The 19,655-nt window shown below is 37.5% G+C and overlaps 1 protein-coding gene across 1 annotated transcript; it reads right to left on the bottom strand.

Annotated features, from left to right (window-relative positions):
- Window positions 1-1,539: 1,539 nt before the first annotated feature.
- On the bottom strand, window positions 1,540-9,182 carry LOC118241451 (choline transporter-like protein 4). Its single transcript, XM_035526470.1, has 20 exons — window positions 9,158-9,182; window positions 8,725-8,773; window positions 7,620-7,719; window positions 7,190-7,321; window positions 6,911-6,971; window positions 6,608-6,719; window positions 6,431-6,514; window positions 5,501-5,613; window positions 5,119-5,241; window positions 4,857-4,956; window positions 4,462-4,554; window positions 4,156-4,258; window positions 3,618-3,877; window positions 3,368-3,462; window positions 3,178-3,281; window positions 2,837-2,910; window positions 2,508-2,578; window positions 2,298-2,392; window positions 1,959-2,043; window positions 1,540-1,699 (listed from the first exon to the last, which is right to left on the bottom strand). The coding sequence occupies exons 1-20, from the start codon at window positions 9,180-9,182 to the stop codon at window positions 1,614-1,616; spliced, it is 1,965 nt and encodes a 654-aa protein (XP_035382363.1). The 3' UTR covers window positions 1,540-1,613.
- Between the last annotated feature and the right edge of the window lie 10,473 nt (window positions 9,183-19,655).

Here is a 19,655-nt window from a genome sequence, read left to right as displayed (position 1 = left end):
AAAATTGTGTTACATGCTGGAAATTAAAGTTCACATCCATATCCAAGTTATAAATACAATTCACAAGCTGAAGCTAACTATATCTTAGTGCACAGTATAACTAGCCACAGTGATATTAACTATTTTAATTCTTTCAAAACAGATGAATATATGGCTTTGTTCTTATAATTCAGTTTCTACCTTATTGTCATTTAAAATAACCATTGATATTGCTGACAATTTGTTTTTTTTTTGCAGCATTGTAATTGTTTTATATATATAATGACTATCAATTACAGACCACAAGGTTCCTTTTTTTTTGAATAAGAAGATACAATTAACCACTGGTAGAGACTGAGGATCAAACTTGTCCAAACAGGATTGTAATATTAGCATTCACAAGGTGTTTTGTCACAATGTCCTTCACCATAGTATTTTTGCATTTTTCTCATTGCTGTTTTATGTTACATTAATAAATTATACATATATTTACATTTCTACTGTGAATCTTTTAAAGGGGGGAATGCCCATTGTAATGTCTCGTTTGTTTGGCCTAGGCCAAAAACTATTTTTCTGTTGGTTTTACTCTCATTTAACATTTTCAGCATTGGAAACAAAATGGCTCTGTTGCATTTGGTGTTGATATCATTATGGTAGGCTTTAGTGGATGTACTAGTGTATATGTTAACAATAGATGCACACCACCAGCTGTCCTAAATCTTTGTGTTAAATATTTTACACTGATACAAATGACCTAGATCCCTTCTAAAGTTCCAGTTATTACTGGCAACTATACCTTTGTCTTTAATTGCAAACCTGTCTTAATTGATTGGTATTAATCCTTATGAGAGAAAATCCAACCAGAAATGAAATATATTGGTTTAAAGTGAAAGTAATGAATGATGTACTGTACATTTTTAGTGCTGAGAACCAGTCTGTATAAACCATTTGAACTGGACATTTTTTCAAGGCATTGTCTTCTGTAAAAATTGCATTGTGTGAAAATCAAAATTACTCTAAGCCTGTTCAGAATGGTGCATGTATTGGTCATAACGGGCCATGTGGATGAGCTTATGACTTCATACGTGTGAAAAAAGAAAGGAAAATAGATTTCTGGGATTTTATATTCTTATTGTTTTTTTATCAACTGTTGTATCACATCATAAATGTATTCTATATGTTGTAAACGTTCACATATTTCATATATAAAATAGTATTCAGTTAATAAAGTAAGAAAATTTGCATTTAGCTCAGTCATTCTTACTAGTTTGTATACTCTCTATTATACTCAGAAATAAAAAAATAATATCGTAGCATACCATGGAATGTGATCTTTTATGCATAATCAGGAGTTAGCAAAGAACTAAAACTTCTCATATACCCCACATTTAGGCACAAGCGTACTCCTACTCAGTGTTTGCCAGAACATCCAGTGTGTGTCTGCTGTTTGGTCAAAACCAAATCAGTCCTGAAAGAGGCCCCGTCAGCTGTCTTCTGAACATTACAGTAGCGATCAGAATGCTGAGCAGTTTTACAGTAACAAACAAAAAAAGACTAACATAAATGCTTGTTTGGTTTATTTATGAAAAGTGTGGAAAAGGATGTGGTCGAAAGCTGTCTTTTTTTAAGGCTCTTTAGGACTTATTGAGGATTCGCCACAGAGACCCGGACATGTAGTATGGTCTCAGCATGGTGCCCTCATTACGCTCCAGATCCTCCACTAGAGGAGACAAAAACATTACAGTGGAAGTGAAAACAATGTAGTCCTGTTGATTGGAATATATAGTAGCTTAAGACTGAAATGTGAGCTAATAATGTTTTTTTTAATTCTACTCTCTCTGAAGTAAAGGGACTGGACCATGCAAGCTTTCAACTGTGTGCCCAGTGTCATGAACTGGTGGAATGAGTGTTTGTGTGTGTGTGTGTGTGTGTGTGTGTGTGTGTGTGTGTGTGTGTGTGTGAGTTTGTGTGTGGCTTACAGAAGCAGAGAAAAAGGGTGTCCACACACATGCTGTACACACTGAAGAAGCCCTGAGCGATCAAGTAAGCTCCTGCCATCACCGTCTAAAAAAACAGCAGTAGTAGATATATACGCTGGGCCGTCAGTACTATAACAGGCACTGCTCTACAGAATAAATGTGTAAATCCTGGTTATTTATAAAGTGACTTTACAATTGCTGTCATTAAACCCTTTGGTATCTAAAGAAAGTACCATTTATACAGTGTACTGAATATGCTGATGTTTTGATCTCACACAGAAGCAAGTGTCAGCACTTGAGTTTGTTCTGAGGTTATCCGACAGTGGAGGCAATACATACGATAACGGGCAACCAGTAGTAATGCAGCAGCTGAATCTGGAAATTGTCATCTGGCAGCCTGATTCTCCCAGAGAAGAAGAAGAAAGCCAGCAGACCTTACAGGGAATGTAGAAAACCCCCAGAGTTACCTTTTAAAGTGTGTTGTACCTTTTAAATGTGATGAAGTGTAGTATGGGTAACATACACATGACTTCACACTGTATTTCTCACCCACTAATCCGACCACCAGCACCTTGCCGGAAAACAGCAGTGTGTCTGTAACACAGTCCAACACCACCACCCTGTGGACAGAGGGACATGGTCAAGGACAGCGTGCTAAACTTGAGCTAGAACAATTGGTACTCATATTAAAAATATGTATACAAATTATTTTCACATGAGTATGTACTGATAAATTCCTCCAGTTAATATTTTTGCCTTCAAAACAAGGAAATGGAAGTAATTTGTTCCACAACAGCAACATTAAATCATTCACATTCACACACAACCCCATACGTTCAATAATATGTACGAAACATCTCCTCTGTCTGAGGACTTACCGGTTAATATTTCTCCTCAAGAGCATATAAGCATTCTTGCCAGACACATGGAAATTGTTTCCATGTATAGCAATCTGTATATTATCAACCACAAACAGCATGTTGAGTCAGATTGTACACTCAGTAAATTTCACTAGTCATATGGACACAATTACATACTTTGATGCTATTACCACAAAGTGAAAAAAAAACCATATCATACTAATATACACCATACAGTTTTTCATTTAGTTTTTATCTAATACTCATACTAACGCTAGACAACCGATCACTGAAGACACATAAAAACAGTTATTTCAGCATCGATCATTTTTTTGTGTGCAGCTGGATATGAGACACACCATGATATAGGTGTTTCTGTGGAAGAACTTGAGGAATTTATCCAGGAACCAAAAGCAGCATTTGAGGGACATCATCACAAACTGACAACAGAAATTCCGGCAGTCTGTGGAGTAGACAATTGTGTCACATTACAGTTACAGACAGGAGAAAGCAGGACTAAGGTCATGAAGGTTTTATATATATTGTTACCTCTGAACCTATGGTCAAGATATTCCAGTAACATCCGAGGGACCTGGAATATGGTAAGGATGACAGCACCCAATGCTAAAGAGCCGACATGACACCTTGAAAAAAAGCAGTTTAGTAGACTTTAGAGGTGGGGAGCAGTTAGGACTCTGTACTAGGTTAGTAGTCACCAAACCAAGGGAATGTACTTTCGGGTGTGGCTGATATCAAAGCAATCGGAGCGGAGCAGGGATGAAACACGAGTGCTATGTACCCTAGTGTCCGGATGAAGGCTTGTAAGAGAGGGTACGGGGGAATGTCTGCTGGTTTACTGAAGGCCCAGTAGAAGGATGCGAAGGTACCGGCTAGTGTACACTGGCCCAGGGCGATGATGAAGTTCACGCACCAGAGGAAAGCCAGCAAATTATAGATCTGCAGGTAGGGTGCGATCCTTGAGAACAAGTCCGTGTCATCGTATTTAAAAAACACACAGCGCACAGATGGACAATCAGGATGGAGAGAAGCACTGAATTCCTGAAAAGAAACAAGAAGAAGACAACAACAACAGTATAAATAAAAGGAAAGAGATGTGAAATGAATCATTACCAGGCTATTGGAACATGTCAGTAATCTGAATGCATCTAAAATAAGTCATTGTGAAGTATGAATATCATATGAATATCATATACATTCACCATATTATGTCTGTATGAAGCTGCAAATAGCAAAATGTGAATGTTATACTATATATTTGAAAGGGAACAATATTACAGTTTGGGTTTATAGTGTGTGGGTGTATGTAGGCGACTGACCTTGGGAATGCAAATCTCTGAGCCTGTGATAGAACTACAGTTGGCTATGGAGGAGTTGAGAGCAGCGACATGGTATACAGGAGCACCTGATGTGGCCAAATACCTGAGGGCAGTAATGGTCAAGGACACAGCCTAACACACACACTCTACACACAAAATACTGACACAAGCACATTTTCAACAACAAACTACCAATACAATCCAAGCTACAGCACTAATTCAGTGGCGAGGACAGATATACAGTTACTGCCTTGCTTTGTTAGCAGGAAGTGAAGGTAGGTGAGAAGAGGAAGTGGCAGAGGATACAGGCTAGTGATTCCCCAGTAGGCCATGCTTATCACCACCAGCAGGAACGTCACCAAGGGGTAAGCCAGTGTGGTCGTCACACAACTCACCGCCCTACACACAGCACAGAGCACAAAAGGCCTCATGTAGCCTTAAGAGCACAAGAGAGCCTTTATACAGGCTGCCCCCGCGAAGTGGCTTTATATGAGTAATAATGTAGGAATGCCGAGACTGCACTGATTTGAAGAAAAATGTTAATGGGTTTCTTGTATCCAAGGTGATTTTCTGTTTATAAACAACAGCAACAACAACAAAAACAAGAAGGACATAGCAGATGGCTGACATTTGTTTAAAGAAATGCTGGCAATGGATATATTTACTACCGCCTATGTGTCTGAAGGCCTAAAAAGCTCTACCTGTTGGACTCTTTGATCAGTGCCAATGCAACAGATATTCTCCTCCCCCGATGTGTCAGGAAGAGTAAAATTACGAATTCCAAAAGACACAGGCTCACCACTGCCACATAAACACAAACACACAAAAATCATTCACATACAGCAACAGTATAAACCAAAGCCATGCATCCATTCTTAGAAAAATTCCTTTCTTTACAACATGTTTGTTTCTACTTTATATACTGTCAATACATGTCTTGTGAGAAAATCTGATAGCCCTTACAGAAGAACAGCCACGTCTCTTTCACTTGAAGGTAGACAGAGAATTCTGAATTATAAGTAATGTCACCGAGGGTGAGTTTGGAGTGTCTGTAGTGGTTATATTCCCGGTAACAGTAGTAGATACCTGAGAAAGACAGAGTAGACAGCTTACATCCTCATTCACTAATCTAACCCCCTGCAATTTGTCTTTAAAATTAAGGGTCCCATGCAGAGTTCATACACTATAGGGCAGCAAATCAGTGCCAGTCATAGAACCATCCACAGTAATTTGGTATTTTCCTTGTTTCAGTGCAGCAGGAGACCATTCATGAAGGGCTTAATTATTACCCAGTGAGCTGGTCGCTAATGGCAGGTATGTTAAAACATGTATTGTACAGGCTTACCATACGCTGCAGCTACGAGCACTCCCACGATGAGAGCCAACAGTAGCACGAACATCAGATATCTCATAAGCAGGAGGAACATGAGGCTAACAACCATAGCAACCACCAGACCTCTGAGAGAGAGAGAGAGAGAGAGAGAGAGAGAGAGAGAAAAATATTTACTTAAAATGCATACAGAAAGTTTCAAATTTGTTGTGTATTACTCATCTTAAAATTGATTTAACTATTTTTCCTCATCAATCTAGATAAAATACTCCTCAACAAGAAAACAAACATTGGTTTTTATAATGTTTTGTACATTTATTTAAAATAAAAGTCTGAAATACTGCATTAACATACATATTGAGGTCTTTTGTTAAGACAGTTTTTATTGAGCTCTGTTGAATCCTACTTCTATCAATGGTCCCTGTAATTTTTTTTTAACTTCATTAGGGTTCACCTGTGCTTCACTGAATTGACTGAACATAATCAGGGAAGGCAGAAATCTGTCTGTTTATGGACTCACAGTTCATAGTGTCTGAGTGAAAGCCAAGTCATGAAGTTCAGAGAATTGTGTCAAGAATTGTGTCAAGACACAGATCAGGGGAAGGTTACAAGAAATATTCTGCAGCTTGGAAACTGCCCAAGATCACAGTAGCTTCCATCGTTCTCCAATAGAAGAAGTTTGAAACCACAAACAGTCTCCCTAGATCTCGCTGGCCAGTATTATATGTAGTATTGTATTGCATATAGTATTGTATTCTATGCAGATTGATGAAGGAAAATCAACTGAAATCTTTCTGTATATATATATATATACACACACACACACACACACACACACACACACACACACACACACACAACACACACACACACAGACACACACACACACACACACACACTATACAATGTCTGGGTGTAATACAATCTTGTATAAAACTAACTTACATTAATATCCAATACCATGATGTAGCAAAATCCTCAAAAATCCGTAACCCCACTGACTTAAAGTTGAATCCTGAAACAAGAGAGCTGCAAGCAAAAAATACTGGTCAGCAAAAGCAGCTTATAGATCAACACCAACCATCCATGCATATGTGTGTGTGAGTGTGTGTGAAGGATTACTCCATAGCACTCTTTATGTGCTTGACTGTTTCATCTACGGAAGCGAATCCAGGGAGAGAGAAGTCTGGAGGAACGTCCTGTAGTTCAAAGCTAGGCAGGCATTTCCCTAGTGCTGAGGGGAGAGAGACACAGAGAAACAGAAAAATAATATGACTGTAAAAATGAAACCTACTGACTTATGATGGCGGTAAATGCACAGTCCTGGTGGTTTGGTTATGTTTTAGTGCATAGCATAGTCAAACTGTTACAAAACAGGATGGACAAATAGACAGGTAGTTGTAAAGGTAATCCTGCTGTCTGTACCTGGTTTACTTGGGGTGTAGAAATACGGACAAAGCTCTTGATTGAGGATGTCTTGAACACTCTGTAGTAGAAATGCATGTGAAAATCTCATTAACATACTGAATCCTATGTATGTGTGATTGGCTTAACCAATGAATTAATTCCATCTACTTGGAACAAAGGGTTGCATATTGCAAAGACTTCTGATATGACAGATTCTGTTCTGTCAAGAGGGTGGTGAGGATTTATTTGCCAGCGATAAAGTTGGTTACATTGCTCATTTGCAGTGTGAGGTTTTACCAATGTGGTTTGGGCAAGGTCAAGTCTAGGATCACAATACTGCTGCTGAAAGAAGTCTTTAGGTAGGGCATCTGGGGCATACGCCTCTGGGGGCAACTTCCAGAACTCCGAAGGGCATTTTTTAACACAGACCTGCAAGCCAATGCACAAACACACAGAGTGAAGGAGATCTTATTTGAGCAGCTAAACACAGTGTTGCTTTTCATATTTATATCTACACTTCATTGTTCATTGCATGATACAGCAAAAGGCTCCTAAACCAAGCAACAAAAAGATACCCAAGCCCCCAGACTTACAAACTTGCATTCACATACTACATAATAAACTGTTTTGTAATAAATGAGTCTCATGTGCAGATTTCTAATAGGCTACATTCAAACGTGTTCAGCCTCTGTACAATTTCAACAGGAAATCTTTGTGGAAATCTCACTTGAGTGGTTGGACACTGGAGACCCTCTAGAGTGGCATCCATTTCTGTGGTTGCTCTGGCACACTTCAGAACGTCAAAGTAGAGGACATTTGGTTTGTCACTGAAACACAAGAGGATGCTGGAAACAAATGCAGCTTGACACATGAATATTAGCCAATTAAAGAAACTATTTTTATTCAGTTTTTTGAGGATGTGCATCAGGCTTCAGTGGTGTAGTCACACCATTACTCCCCTAAGTGTTCTTTCTTCTAGGGTGAGTTTGATTGGGGTAAACAATAAACTCCGTAGTGTTGTGACACTCCTAGACCTGAGTTTGGACCCTTTGTTTTAGAGGCAATCATTAAACATGTGTGATTTGATTGGGTCCACTTGTTGCTGTGAATTGCCAATCATGAAAATATTTAACCTAAAATCTAACCCATCTTGCACTGTTGCTCTTTAATGTATCCACATGATTTGAACCTGCACAGCTCCACTGTAATGCTAGTTCTACTCATTTGAGAGAATATTGACAGTGTTCCTTACATACTGAGTGTGCTGTTTTGGTATTCCTGTGAAGACATAAATACTAATCCAGTATGTGAGGGACTTACAAATTGACTCCAGATCCACAGAACATCCCAGTGGAATTCCGGGGCAACAGGACATGACGAGGGTCTCCATACAACAAAGCTGTGTTAGAACCTCTGTTAGAAGGATATCTCACAAGCCATACATGTGTAAAAGACCTTTCTTATAAGCCCAGAATAATCATTTTTCCATGAAAGTGTAGTTGGAAATGTTTCTTACCCAGGATGCCAATAAGCATATAGCTGACAATGGCAGCCACAAAAGTCATACAGCAGATAATGTCTGTACAACTCCTGAAGAAAAACAAGAAGTATTGCTACACACTTGTATCATTTCAATTATGTAATAAAGTTATTTAGCTAAGTCAAATGAGTTTCAAATAAGTCTTAGTAGATCTATGGCCTTCATATATTTCTTGTATAGAGCTAATAACAGACATTCTGTGATCCATGATGTGTGTGCTTTAAATAGTTTACTAAAGTCAACTGATATGAAGGAGTAAATGGGAGGAACATTGAGAGATTTAAGGACTCACCTCTTGCTAACTGGTCCCCTGAAAAAAGGCTCATATGGGAAAGGTTCCCCTGAGAACATAGAATATAATGAGTTTAAACCTATGAAAAACATACATTCAGTCAGGTGTGTCTGAACTTTTGACTGGTACTCTATATTTTGTCTAACACATTTTATATACAGTTACATATTTTTATGACACCTTCTGTACACATATGCTTTTGATCTGATACATAGTTACAGATCGTACACTACATGAATGTTTTTAATATGAAGTAGACCTAGCAAGTATGTAAGAGCTATTATAATTTTAACATGAAATGTACATGATAGTTTTGTACAATGTTTTTTTTGTTAACCATTGCATATGGCGTATGGGATTCTCATAAAATCTTTGGCATATGGATGGATATATCTGAAAAAACAAACAAACAAACAAAAAAAAAACACCTCACCATTATAATCCGGTTTCCTGACCATCGTACTCTTCCTCCTTGCACTTTCGATCACACAGAGTCCTCAATGTGTAATGTTACAGTAAAAAATATTCTTACATATGATACTCTGTTCTTATGACGCACACATTCCAGGTTATGGACACATTGTGACGTGTCACAGCACGTTCTCATTCTCAGCTCATCAACAAAGGCATCTTGGTCGCGAGCACCTGCCTTCCATGCTGTGCGATGCTCACACTCTGCTTGCTATGTCATGCGTCGGATATTTAGGCCTATACGCTTAAACTGTCCAAGGTTACTGTGCTTTTAACGTACTAAAAAAAGCTAAACAAATAATAAAATAATCTTTACATAATAATGTAACCTTAGGCTTGTCACCAAGATATAACCTGAGGCTAAATGACACGTCCCCCGTCCCCTCCCAAAACTACGTCTATGCGACTGACAAATAATTTTTTGACAATTCTGAAAAAAAACTTTAAAGTCTGTAATGTATGCCAGAATAAATGAATGCTCCCAACTCCAATTTTTATCAGGAAGGACATGGACCCTGATTGATTGTTTATTTGAGATAAATAAAAGTCTGCAGTCAGTCTGCGCTTAAAAGAAGACTCTCCCGCCCCCAATCGAGTAACACTTTTAGTACATTTTACCGTCATTCATCGTCGAATCACAGGACGATCGCCGTGTGATTCGTCTGTTCGTCTGTCACTCAGAGCTGATCCATTTCTACGTGTGTTATTGATGAATTTGTGTGTCAATCTGTGTGAAACTAAACAATAAACAATCATGAAATCATTACGGCGTTCCCTTCACGTCGGATACATTTCCAAAAATGTTGTAAAACAAGTTTACAGCTGCTGAAGTTGCAGCAGTTTTGGAAAATAGCGGCGAAGGTAACGGAGCTTTAGAGCCTGAGGGTTTGATTCCTTTGATGAAGAAGAATACAAAAATAAAAGATATCGATGGCTAAATTTATATGATTTTACAATGTTGCTAACGAAACAACAGTGGATTAAGATAGCTACTATATATACTGCTTCTGTGAAAAATTAATGAAATTGATTTCTGATACACTTAGCACAGTGAAAATAATACAGTAAAGTACAGTGGGAAAACAAATCACACACACACACACACACACACACACACACACACACACACACACACACACACATATATATATATATATATATGTATATATATATATATATATATATATATATATATATATATATATAATTATTGTCAAAGGTTTGTTTTTAAGCATGACAACAAAGAAAGTAATGCTTTCTGAAATTAACTTAAATTTCTTCTTTCATTCCAACAGATGAGAGGTTATTTTAGTCTTTGACTGAAGATAAGGCACATGCACTACACAAATTTTACTTCCTCAGCTCTAGTATATTTGTAGAGAAAGACAAAGAGAGAGTGTGTGTTTGTGTGTATGCATGTGTGTATCTGTCTCACATCTGTGGCCCTTTCATGCTCGGCAATCGGGCCTTCTACCAGAGGTCTGGAAGTTTTAGCTTTGCTGCTCCCAGGTTTGCACTCTTGTGGACTGAGATTGACAATGTCATTCTTGAGATCTGTTGAAGCTACTCCTCGAGCTTAGGAGTCACTGCCCCCAGGTTCCCCTATCACCACTGGGACAACCTTGATGCTAACCCTCCACATTCTCTCTTCTTTCAGTCCCTGGTATTTTTGCAATTTCTCATATTGCTTCCTTTAGATGTTTCTATCACCACTACTGTTTTCTCTATCTTGTCCACTGTCTCAAGCATGACTACTGCAACAGCATATACCAGTTTCTTGGTTCCAGTTACACTGGTTACTGGTAATGTGCATATTGCAGCTTCATATCTGTTAGCACACTGTCTGATGACAACCAGTGACATCACTCGTCAACTTTCTGGAATTTCCAGAGCGACATTTTTTGGTTTTTTTCCTTCAATTTACTACATTTTCCTTCAATTTACTACATTCCCCTTACAGGGAATGTAGAAAACCCCCAGAGTTACCTTTTAAAGTGTGTTGTACCTTTTAAATGTGATGAAGTGTAGTATGGGTAACATACACATGACTTCACACTGTATTTCTCACCCACTAATCCGACCACCAGCACCTTGCCGGAAAACAGCAGTGTGTCTGTAACACAGTCCAACACCACCACCCTGTGGACAGAGGGACATGGTCAAGGACAGCGTGCTAAACTTGAGCTAGAACAATGAAACACATAAAAATGACTGATCAAAGTAGCCCTTTCTTGGCACTCATATTAAAAATATGTATACAAATTATTTTCACATAAGTATGTACTATTAAATTCCTCCATTTAATATTTTTTAAATCAAAATATAATTAGTCAAAATATAACTAGTCAAAGTATAATTACAGATGTCTTGAATTAGCATTATGTCTACTCAAACTGTAATTAGAGATGTACTGAATTAGCATTGTGTCTACTCAAACTGTATTTAGCCATATCTGGAATTAGCATTATGTCTACTCAAACTGTATTTAGCCATATCTGGAATTAGCATTATGTCTACTCAATCTAATTAGCGATATCTTGAATTAGCATTATGTCTACTCAATCTAATTAGCGATATCTTGAATTAGCATTATGTCTACTCAATCTAATTAGCGATATCTTGAATTAGCATTATGTCTACTCAATCTAATTAGCGATATCTTGAATTAGCATTATGTCTACTCAAACTGTAATTAGAGATGTATTGAATTTGCATTATGTCTACTCAAACTGTATTTAGCGATATTTTGAATTAGCATTATGTCTACTCAAACTGTAATTAGAGATGTCTTGAATTAGCATTATGTCTACTCAAACTGTATTTAGAGATATCTTGAATTAGCATTATGTCAAATCACTTGAACCACTCTTCATGAAAAACATCAAATATAAAAGAAAAATGCTCAGTTCTGTCCAGACGCAACAAGTGCCTGACATATTCATTACTTAAAAATCCAGTGGACAAGCAAAAAAATTAAAATGCCAAATCTGAAGTGCCAAAAATGTGCCTCTTACCTGCTGTCACATACTGTCAGTATGTATTAGCACAAGAAATCTTGTATACTGTTTGCTTAAGATGCTTGGTAACTGAGCACATGCTATTCTCTTCTGAGCATGCCAAGTAACTTATTGGTGTGGTAGTTAAGTAATTTAAAAATGTTTTAGCTTCAAACATGTAATGGAAAGTCTGCGCAGGCCTTTGACATGTTACACAGAGAAATGACAATGATTAATTTGGGAAAATGTCAGGAAATATAATTAATATATTACAAAATATAGTAATTTCTATATCCTGAAGTGTGTGGTATCATCTAATTGAATCTCATGTGAAGTCCCTTGTAGCCAAACTAACATATTTGGACACAGCAAATTCAACACTAAGTGCCCTGATTCTTCAATACGTTTAGTTTTTTTTTATTATTATTTTTTTTTACATGTTTCAGTTAAAGACATGTTTCAGTGAAAGAAAAAAAAATAATGTAGAGAGCAACTACGTCAGAACTACATCTCAAGAATTCGAAGCTGTCTACACAAAGTCCTACTCAAATGCTTTACAGTGTTGCCAAATATACACTGCTTTGATTTTCACTGATATTTTGAACATCAGTGACCAATGGCATTTACTGTGGGACCAAAATCAGACTGTGTACTGTGGCATTTTATGTATGTTGTCCATAATCAGTATTTAATTTTGTTTTGGTGTCAGTTATGGCCAGAGAAATCCAAAACCCAGTTCCTTTCACTGACATCTGCAGAATACCTCTGTGTGTAAGTCTGGTGAAGAGATGTTGAAATGAGGTGTGGTGTGATCCAGATAGTAAATGGAGAATCTAGAAAAGCACAATAGTTGGTTAGGTAGCACATTTTCGCACATTTGGATTCTGTTCATTTTAGGTGAACTGATCAGAAGGGAAACACCTTTATGCTGGGTAAAATTTTAAAATTGTGTTACATGCTGGAAATTAAAGTTCACATCCATATCCAAGTTGTAAATACAATTCACAAGCTGAAGCTAACTATATCTTAGTGCACAGTATAACTAGCCACAGTGATATTAACTATTTTAATTCTTTCAAAACAGATGAATATATGGCTTTGTTCTTATAATTCAGTTTCTACCTTATTGTCATTTAAAATAACCATTGATATTGCTGACAATTTGTTTTTTTTGCAGCATTGTAATTGTTTTATATATATAATGACTATCCATGACAGACCATAAGGTTCCTTTTTTTTTATAAGAAGATACAATTAACCACTGGTAGAGACTCAGGATCAAACTTGTCCAAACAGGATTGTAATATAAGCATTCACAAGGTGTTTTGTCACAATGTCCTTCACCATAGTATTTTTGCATTTTTCTCATTGCTATTTTATGTTACATTAATAAATTATACATATATTTACATTTCTACTATGAATCTTTTAAAGGTGGGCTGGCCATTGTAATGTCTCGTTTGTTTGGCCTAGGCCAAAAACTATTTTTCTGTTGGTTTTACTCTCATTTAACATTTTCAGCATTGGAAACAAAATGGCTCTGTTGCATTTGGTGTTGATATCATTATGGTAGGCTTTAGTGGATGTACTAGTGTATATGTTAACAATTAGATGCACACCACCAGCTGTCCTAAATCTTTGTGTTAAATATTTTACACTGATACAAATGACCTAGATCCCTTCTAAAGTTCCAGTTATTACTGGCAACTATACCTTTGTCTTTAATTGCAAACCTGTCTTAATTGATTGGTATTAATCCTTATGAGAGAAAATCCAACCAGAAATGAAATATATTGGTTTAAAGTGAAAGTAATGAATGATGTACTGTACATTTTTAGTGCTGAGAACCAGTCTGTATAAACCATTTGAACTGGACATTTTTTCAAGGCATTGTCTACTGTAAAAATTGCATTGTGTGAAAATCAAAATTACTCTAAGCCTGTTCAGAATGGTGCTTGTATTGGTCATAACGGGCCATGTGGATGAGCTTATGACTTCATACGTGTGAAAAAAGAAAGGAAAATAGATTTCTGGGATTTTATATTCTTATTGTTTTTTTATCAACTGTTGTATCACATCATAAATGTATTCTATATGTTGTAAACGTTCACATATTTCATATATAAAATAGTATTCAGTTAATAAAGTAAGAAAATTTGCATTTAGCTCAGTCATTCTTACTAGTTTGTATACTCTCTATTATACTCAGAAATAAAAAAATAATATCGTAGCATACCATGGAATGTGATCTTTTATGCATAATCAGGAGTTGGCAAAGAACTAAAACTTCTCATATACCCCACATTTAGGCACAAGCTTACTCCTACTCAATGTTTGCCAGAACATCCAGTGTGTGTCTGCTGTTTGGTCAAAACCAAATCAGTCCTGATAGAGGCCCCGTCAGCTGTCTTCTGAACATTACAGTAGCGATCAGAATGCTGAGCAGTTTTACAGCAACAAACAAAAAAAGACTAACATAAATGCTTGTTTGGTTTATTTATGAAAAGTATGGAAAAGGATGTGGTCGAAAGCTGTCTTTTTTTTAAGGCTCTTTAGGACTTATTGAGGATTCGCCACAGAGACCCGGACATGTAGTATGGTCTCAGCATGGTGCCCTCATTACGCTCCAGATCCTCCACTAGAGGAGACAAAAACATTACAGTGGAAGTGAAAACAATGTAGTCCTGTTGATTGGAATATATAGTAGCTTAAGACTGAAATGTGAGCTAATAATGTTTTTTAAAATTCTACTCTCTCTGAAGTAAAGGGACTGGACCATGCAAGCTTTCAACTGTGTGCCCAGTGTCATGAACTGGTGGAATGAGTGTATGTGTGTGTGTGTGTGTGTGTGTGTGTGTGTGTGTGTGTGTGTGTGTGTGTGAGTGTGTGTGTGGCTTACAGAAGCAGAGAAAAAGGGTGTCCACACACATGCTGTACACACTGAAGAAGCCCTGAGCGATGAAGTAAGCTCCTGCCATCACCGTCTAAAAAAACAGCAGTAGTAGATATATACTCTTTCACTTGAAGGTAGACAGAGAATTCTGAATTATAAGTAATGTCACCGAGGGTGAGTTTGGAGTGTCTGTAGTGGTTATATTCCCGGTAACAGTAGTAGATACCTGAGAAAGACAGAGTAGACAGCTTACATCCTCATTCACTAATCTAACCCCCTGCAATTTGTCTTTAAAATTAAGGGTCCCATGCAGAGTTCATACACTATAGGGCAGCAAATCAGTGCCAGTCATAGAACCATCCACAGTAATTTGGTATTTTCCTTGTTTCAGTGCAGCAGGAGACCATTCATGAAGGGCTTAATTATTACCCAGTGAGCTGGTCGCTAATGGCAGGTATGTTAAAACATGTATTGTACAGGCTTACCATACGCTGCAGCTACGAGCACTCCCACGATGAGAGCCAACAGTAGCACGAACATCAGATATCTCATAAGCAGGAGGAACATGAGGCTAACAACCATAGCAACCACCAGACCTCTGAGAGAGAGAGAGAGAGAGAGAGAGAGAGAGAGAGAGAGAGAGAGAAATATTTACTTAAAATGCATACAGAAAGTTTCAAATTTGTTGTGTATTACTCATCTTAAAATTGATTTAACTATTTTTCCTCATCAATCTAGATAAAATACTCCTCAACAAGAAAACAAACATTGGTTTTTATAATGTTTTGTACATTTATTTAAAATAAAAGTCTGAAATACTGCATTAACATACATATTGAGGTCTGTTGTTAAGACAGTTTTTATTGAGCTCTGTTGAATCCTACTTCTATCAATGGTCCCTGTAATTTTTTTTTTAACTTCATTAGGGTTCACCTGTGCTTCACTGAATTGACTGAACATAATCAGGGAAGGCAGAAATCTGTCTGTTTATGGACTCACAGTTCATAGTGTCTGAGTGAAAGCCAAGTCATGAAGTTCAGAGAATTGTGTCAAGAATTGTGTCAAGACACAGATCAGGGGAAGGTTACAAGAAATATTCTGCAGCTTGGAAACTGCCCAAGATCACAGTAGCTTCCATCATTCTCCAATAGAAGAAGTTTGAAACCACAAACAGTCTCCCTAGATCTCGCTGGCCAGTATTATATGTAGTATTGTATTGCATATAGTATTGTATTCTATGCAGATTGATGAAGGAAAATCAACTGAAATCTTTCTGTATATATATATATATATATACACACACACACACACACACACACACACACACACACACACACACACACACACACACACAGACACACACACACACACACACACTATACAATGTCTGGGTGTAATACAATCTTGTATAAAACTAACTTACATTAATATCCAATACCATGATGTAGCAAAATCCTCAAAAATCCGTAACCCCACTGACTTAAAGTTGAATCCTGAAACAAGAGAGCTGCAAGCAAAAAATACTGGTCAGCAAAAGCAGCTTATAGATCAACACCAACCATCCATGCATATGTGTGTGTGAGTGTGTGTGAAGGATTACTCCATAGCACTCTTTATGTGCTTGACTGTTTCATCTACGGAAGCGAATCCAGGGAGAGAGAAGTCTGGAGGAACGTCCTGTAGTTCAAAGCTAGGCAGGCATTTCCCTAGTGCTGAGGGGAGAGAGACACAGAGAAACAGAAAAATAATATGACTGTAAAAATGAAACCTACTGACTTATGATGGCGGTAAATGCACAGTCCTGGTGGTTTGGTTATGTTTTAGTGCATAGCATAGTCAAACTGTTACAAAACAGGATGGACAAATAGACAGGTAGTTGTAAAGGTAATCCTGCTGTCTGTACCTGGTTTACTTGGGGTGTAGAAATACGGACAAAGCTCTTGATTGAGGATGTCTTGAACACTCTGTAGTAGAAATGCATGTGAAAATCTCATTAACATACTGAATCCTATGTATGTGTGATTGGCTTAACCAATGAATTAATTCCATCTACTTGGAACAAAGGGTTGCATATTGCAAAGACTTCTGATATGACAGATTCTGTTCTGTCAAGAGGGTGGTGAGGATTTATTTGCCAGCGATAAAGTTGGTTACATTGCTCATTTGCAGTGTGAGGTTTTACCAATGTGGTTTGGGCAAGGTCAAGTCTAGGATCACAATACTGCTGCTGAAAGAAGTCTTTAGGTAGGGCATCTGGGGCATACGCCTCTGGGGGCAACTTCCAGAACTCCGAAGGGCATTTTTTAACACAGACCTGCAAGCCAATGCACAAACACACAGAGTGAAGGAGATCTTATTTGAGCAGCTAAACACAGTGTTGCTTTTCATATTTATATCTACACTTCATTGTTCATTGCATGATACAGCAAAAGGCTCCTAAACCAAGCAACAAAAAGATACCCAAGCCCCCAGACTTACAAACTTGCATTCACATACTACATAATAAACTGTTTTGTAATAAATGAGTCTCATGTGCAGATTTCTAATAGGCTACATTCAAACGTGTTCAGCCTCTGTACAATTTCAACAGGAAATCTTTGTGGAAATCTCACTTGAGTGGTTGGACACTGGAGACCCTCTAGAGTGGCATCCATTTCTGTGGTTGCTCTGGCACACTTCAGAACGTCAAAGTAGAGGACATTTGGTTTGTCACTGAAACACAAGAGGATGCTGGAAACAAATGCAGCTTGACACATGAATATTAGCCAATTAAAGAAACTATTTTTATTCAGTTTTTTGAGGATGTGCATCAGGCTTCAGTGGTGTAGTCACACCATTACTCCCCTAAGTGTTCTTTCTTCTAGGGTGAGTTTGATTGGGGTAAACAATAAACTCCGTAGTGTTGTGACACTCCTAGACCTGAGTTTGGACCCTTTGTTTTAGAGGCAATCATTAAACATGTGTGATTTGATTGGGTCCACTTGTTGCTGTGAATTGCCAATCATGAAAATATTTAACCTAAAATCTAACCCATCTTGCACTGTTGCTCTTTAATGTATCCACATGATTTGAACCTGCACAGCTCCACTGTAATGCTAGTTCTACTCATTTGAGAGAATATTGACAGTGTTCCTTACATACTGAGTGTGCTGTTTTGGTATTCCTGTGAAGACATAAATACTAATCCAGTATGTGAGGGACTTACAAATTGACTCCAGATCCACAGAACATCCCAGTGGAATTCCGGGGCAACAGGACATGACGAGGGTCTCCATACAACAAAGCTGTGTTAGAACCTCTGTTAGAAGGATATCTCACAAGCCATACATGTGTAAAAGACCTTTCTTATAAGCCCAGAATAATCATTTTTCCATGAAAGTGTAGTTGGAAATGTTTCTTACCCAGGATGCCAATAAGCATATAGCTGACAATGGCAGCCACAAAAGTCATACAGCAGATAATGTCTGTACAACTCCTGAAGAAAAACAAGAAGTATTGCTACACACTTGTATCATTTCAATTATGTAATAAAGTTATTTAGCTAAGTCAAATGAGTTTCAAATAAGTCTTAGTAGATCTATGGCCTTCATATATTTCTTGTATAGAGCTAATAACAGACATTCTGTGATCCATGATCTGTGTGCTTTAAATAGTTTACTAAAGTCAACTGATATGAAGGAGTAAATGGGAGGAACATTGAGAGATTTAAGGACTCACCTCTTGCTAACTGGTCCCCTGAAAAAAGGCTCATATGGGAAAGGTTCCCCTGAGAACATAGAATATAATGAGTTTAAACCTATGAAAAACATACATTCAGTCAGGTGTGTCTGAACTTTTGACTGGTACTCTATATTTTGTCTAACACATTTTATATACAGTTACATATTTTTATGACACCTTCTGTACACATATGCTTTTGATCTGATACATAGTTACAGATCGTACACTACATGAATGTTTTTAATATGAAGTAGACCTAGCAAGTATGTAAGAGCTATTATAATTTTAACATGAAATGTACATGATAGTTTTGTACAATGTTTTTTTGTTAACCATTGCATATGGCGTATGGGATTCTCATAAAATCTTTGGCATATGGATGGATATATCTGAAAAAACAAACAAACAAACAAAAAAAAAACACCTCACCATTATAATCCGGTTTCCTGACCATCGTACTCTTCCTCCTTGCACTTTCGATCACACAGAGTCCTCAATGTGTAATGTTACAGTAAAAAATATTCTTACATATGATACTCTGTTCTTATGACGCACACATTCCAGGTTATGGACACATTGTGACGTGTCACAGCACGTTCTCATTCTCAGCTCATCAACAAAGGCATCTTGGTCGCGAGCACCTGCCTTCCATGCTGTGCGATGCTCACACTCTGCTTGCTATGTCATGCGTCGGATATTTAGGCCTATACGCTTAAACTGTCCAAGGTTACTGTGCTTTTAACGTACTAAAAAAAGCTAAACAAATAATAAAATCATCTTTACATAATAATGTAACCTTAGGCTTGTCACCAAGATATAACCTGAGGCTAAATGACACGTCCCCCGTCCCC

Source organism: Electrophorus electricus, chromosome 5 (genome assembly GCF_013358815.1).
Source record: "Electrophorus electricus isolate fEleEle1 chromosome 5, fEleEle1.pri, whole genome shotgun sequence".
Taxonomy (NCBI): Eukaryota; Metazoa; Chordata; class Actinopteri; order Gymnotiformes; family Gymnotidae; genus Electrophorus; species Electrophorus electricus.
This window is presented reverse-complemented; position numbering and strand designations above follow the sequence as displayed.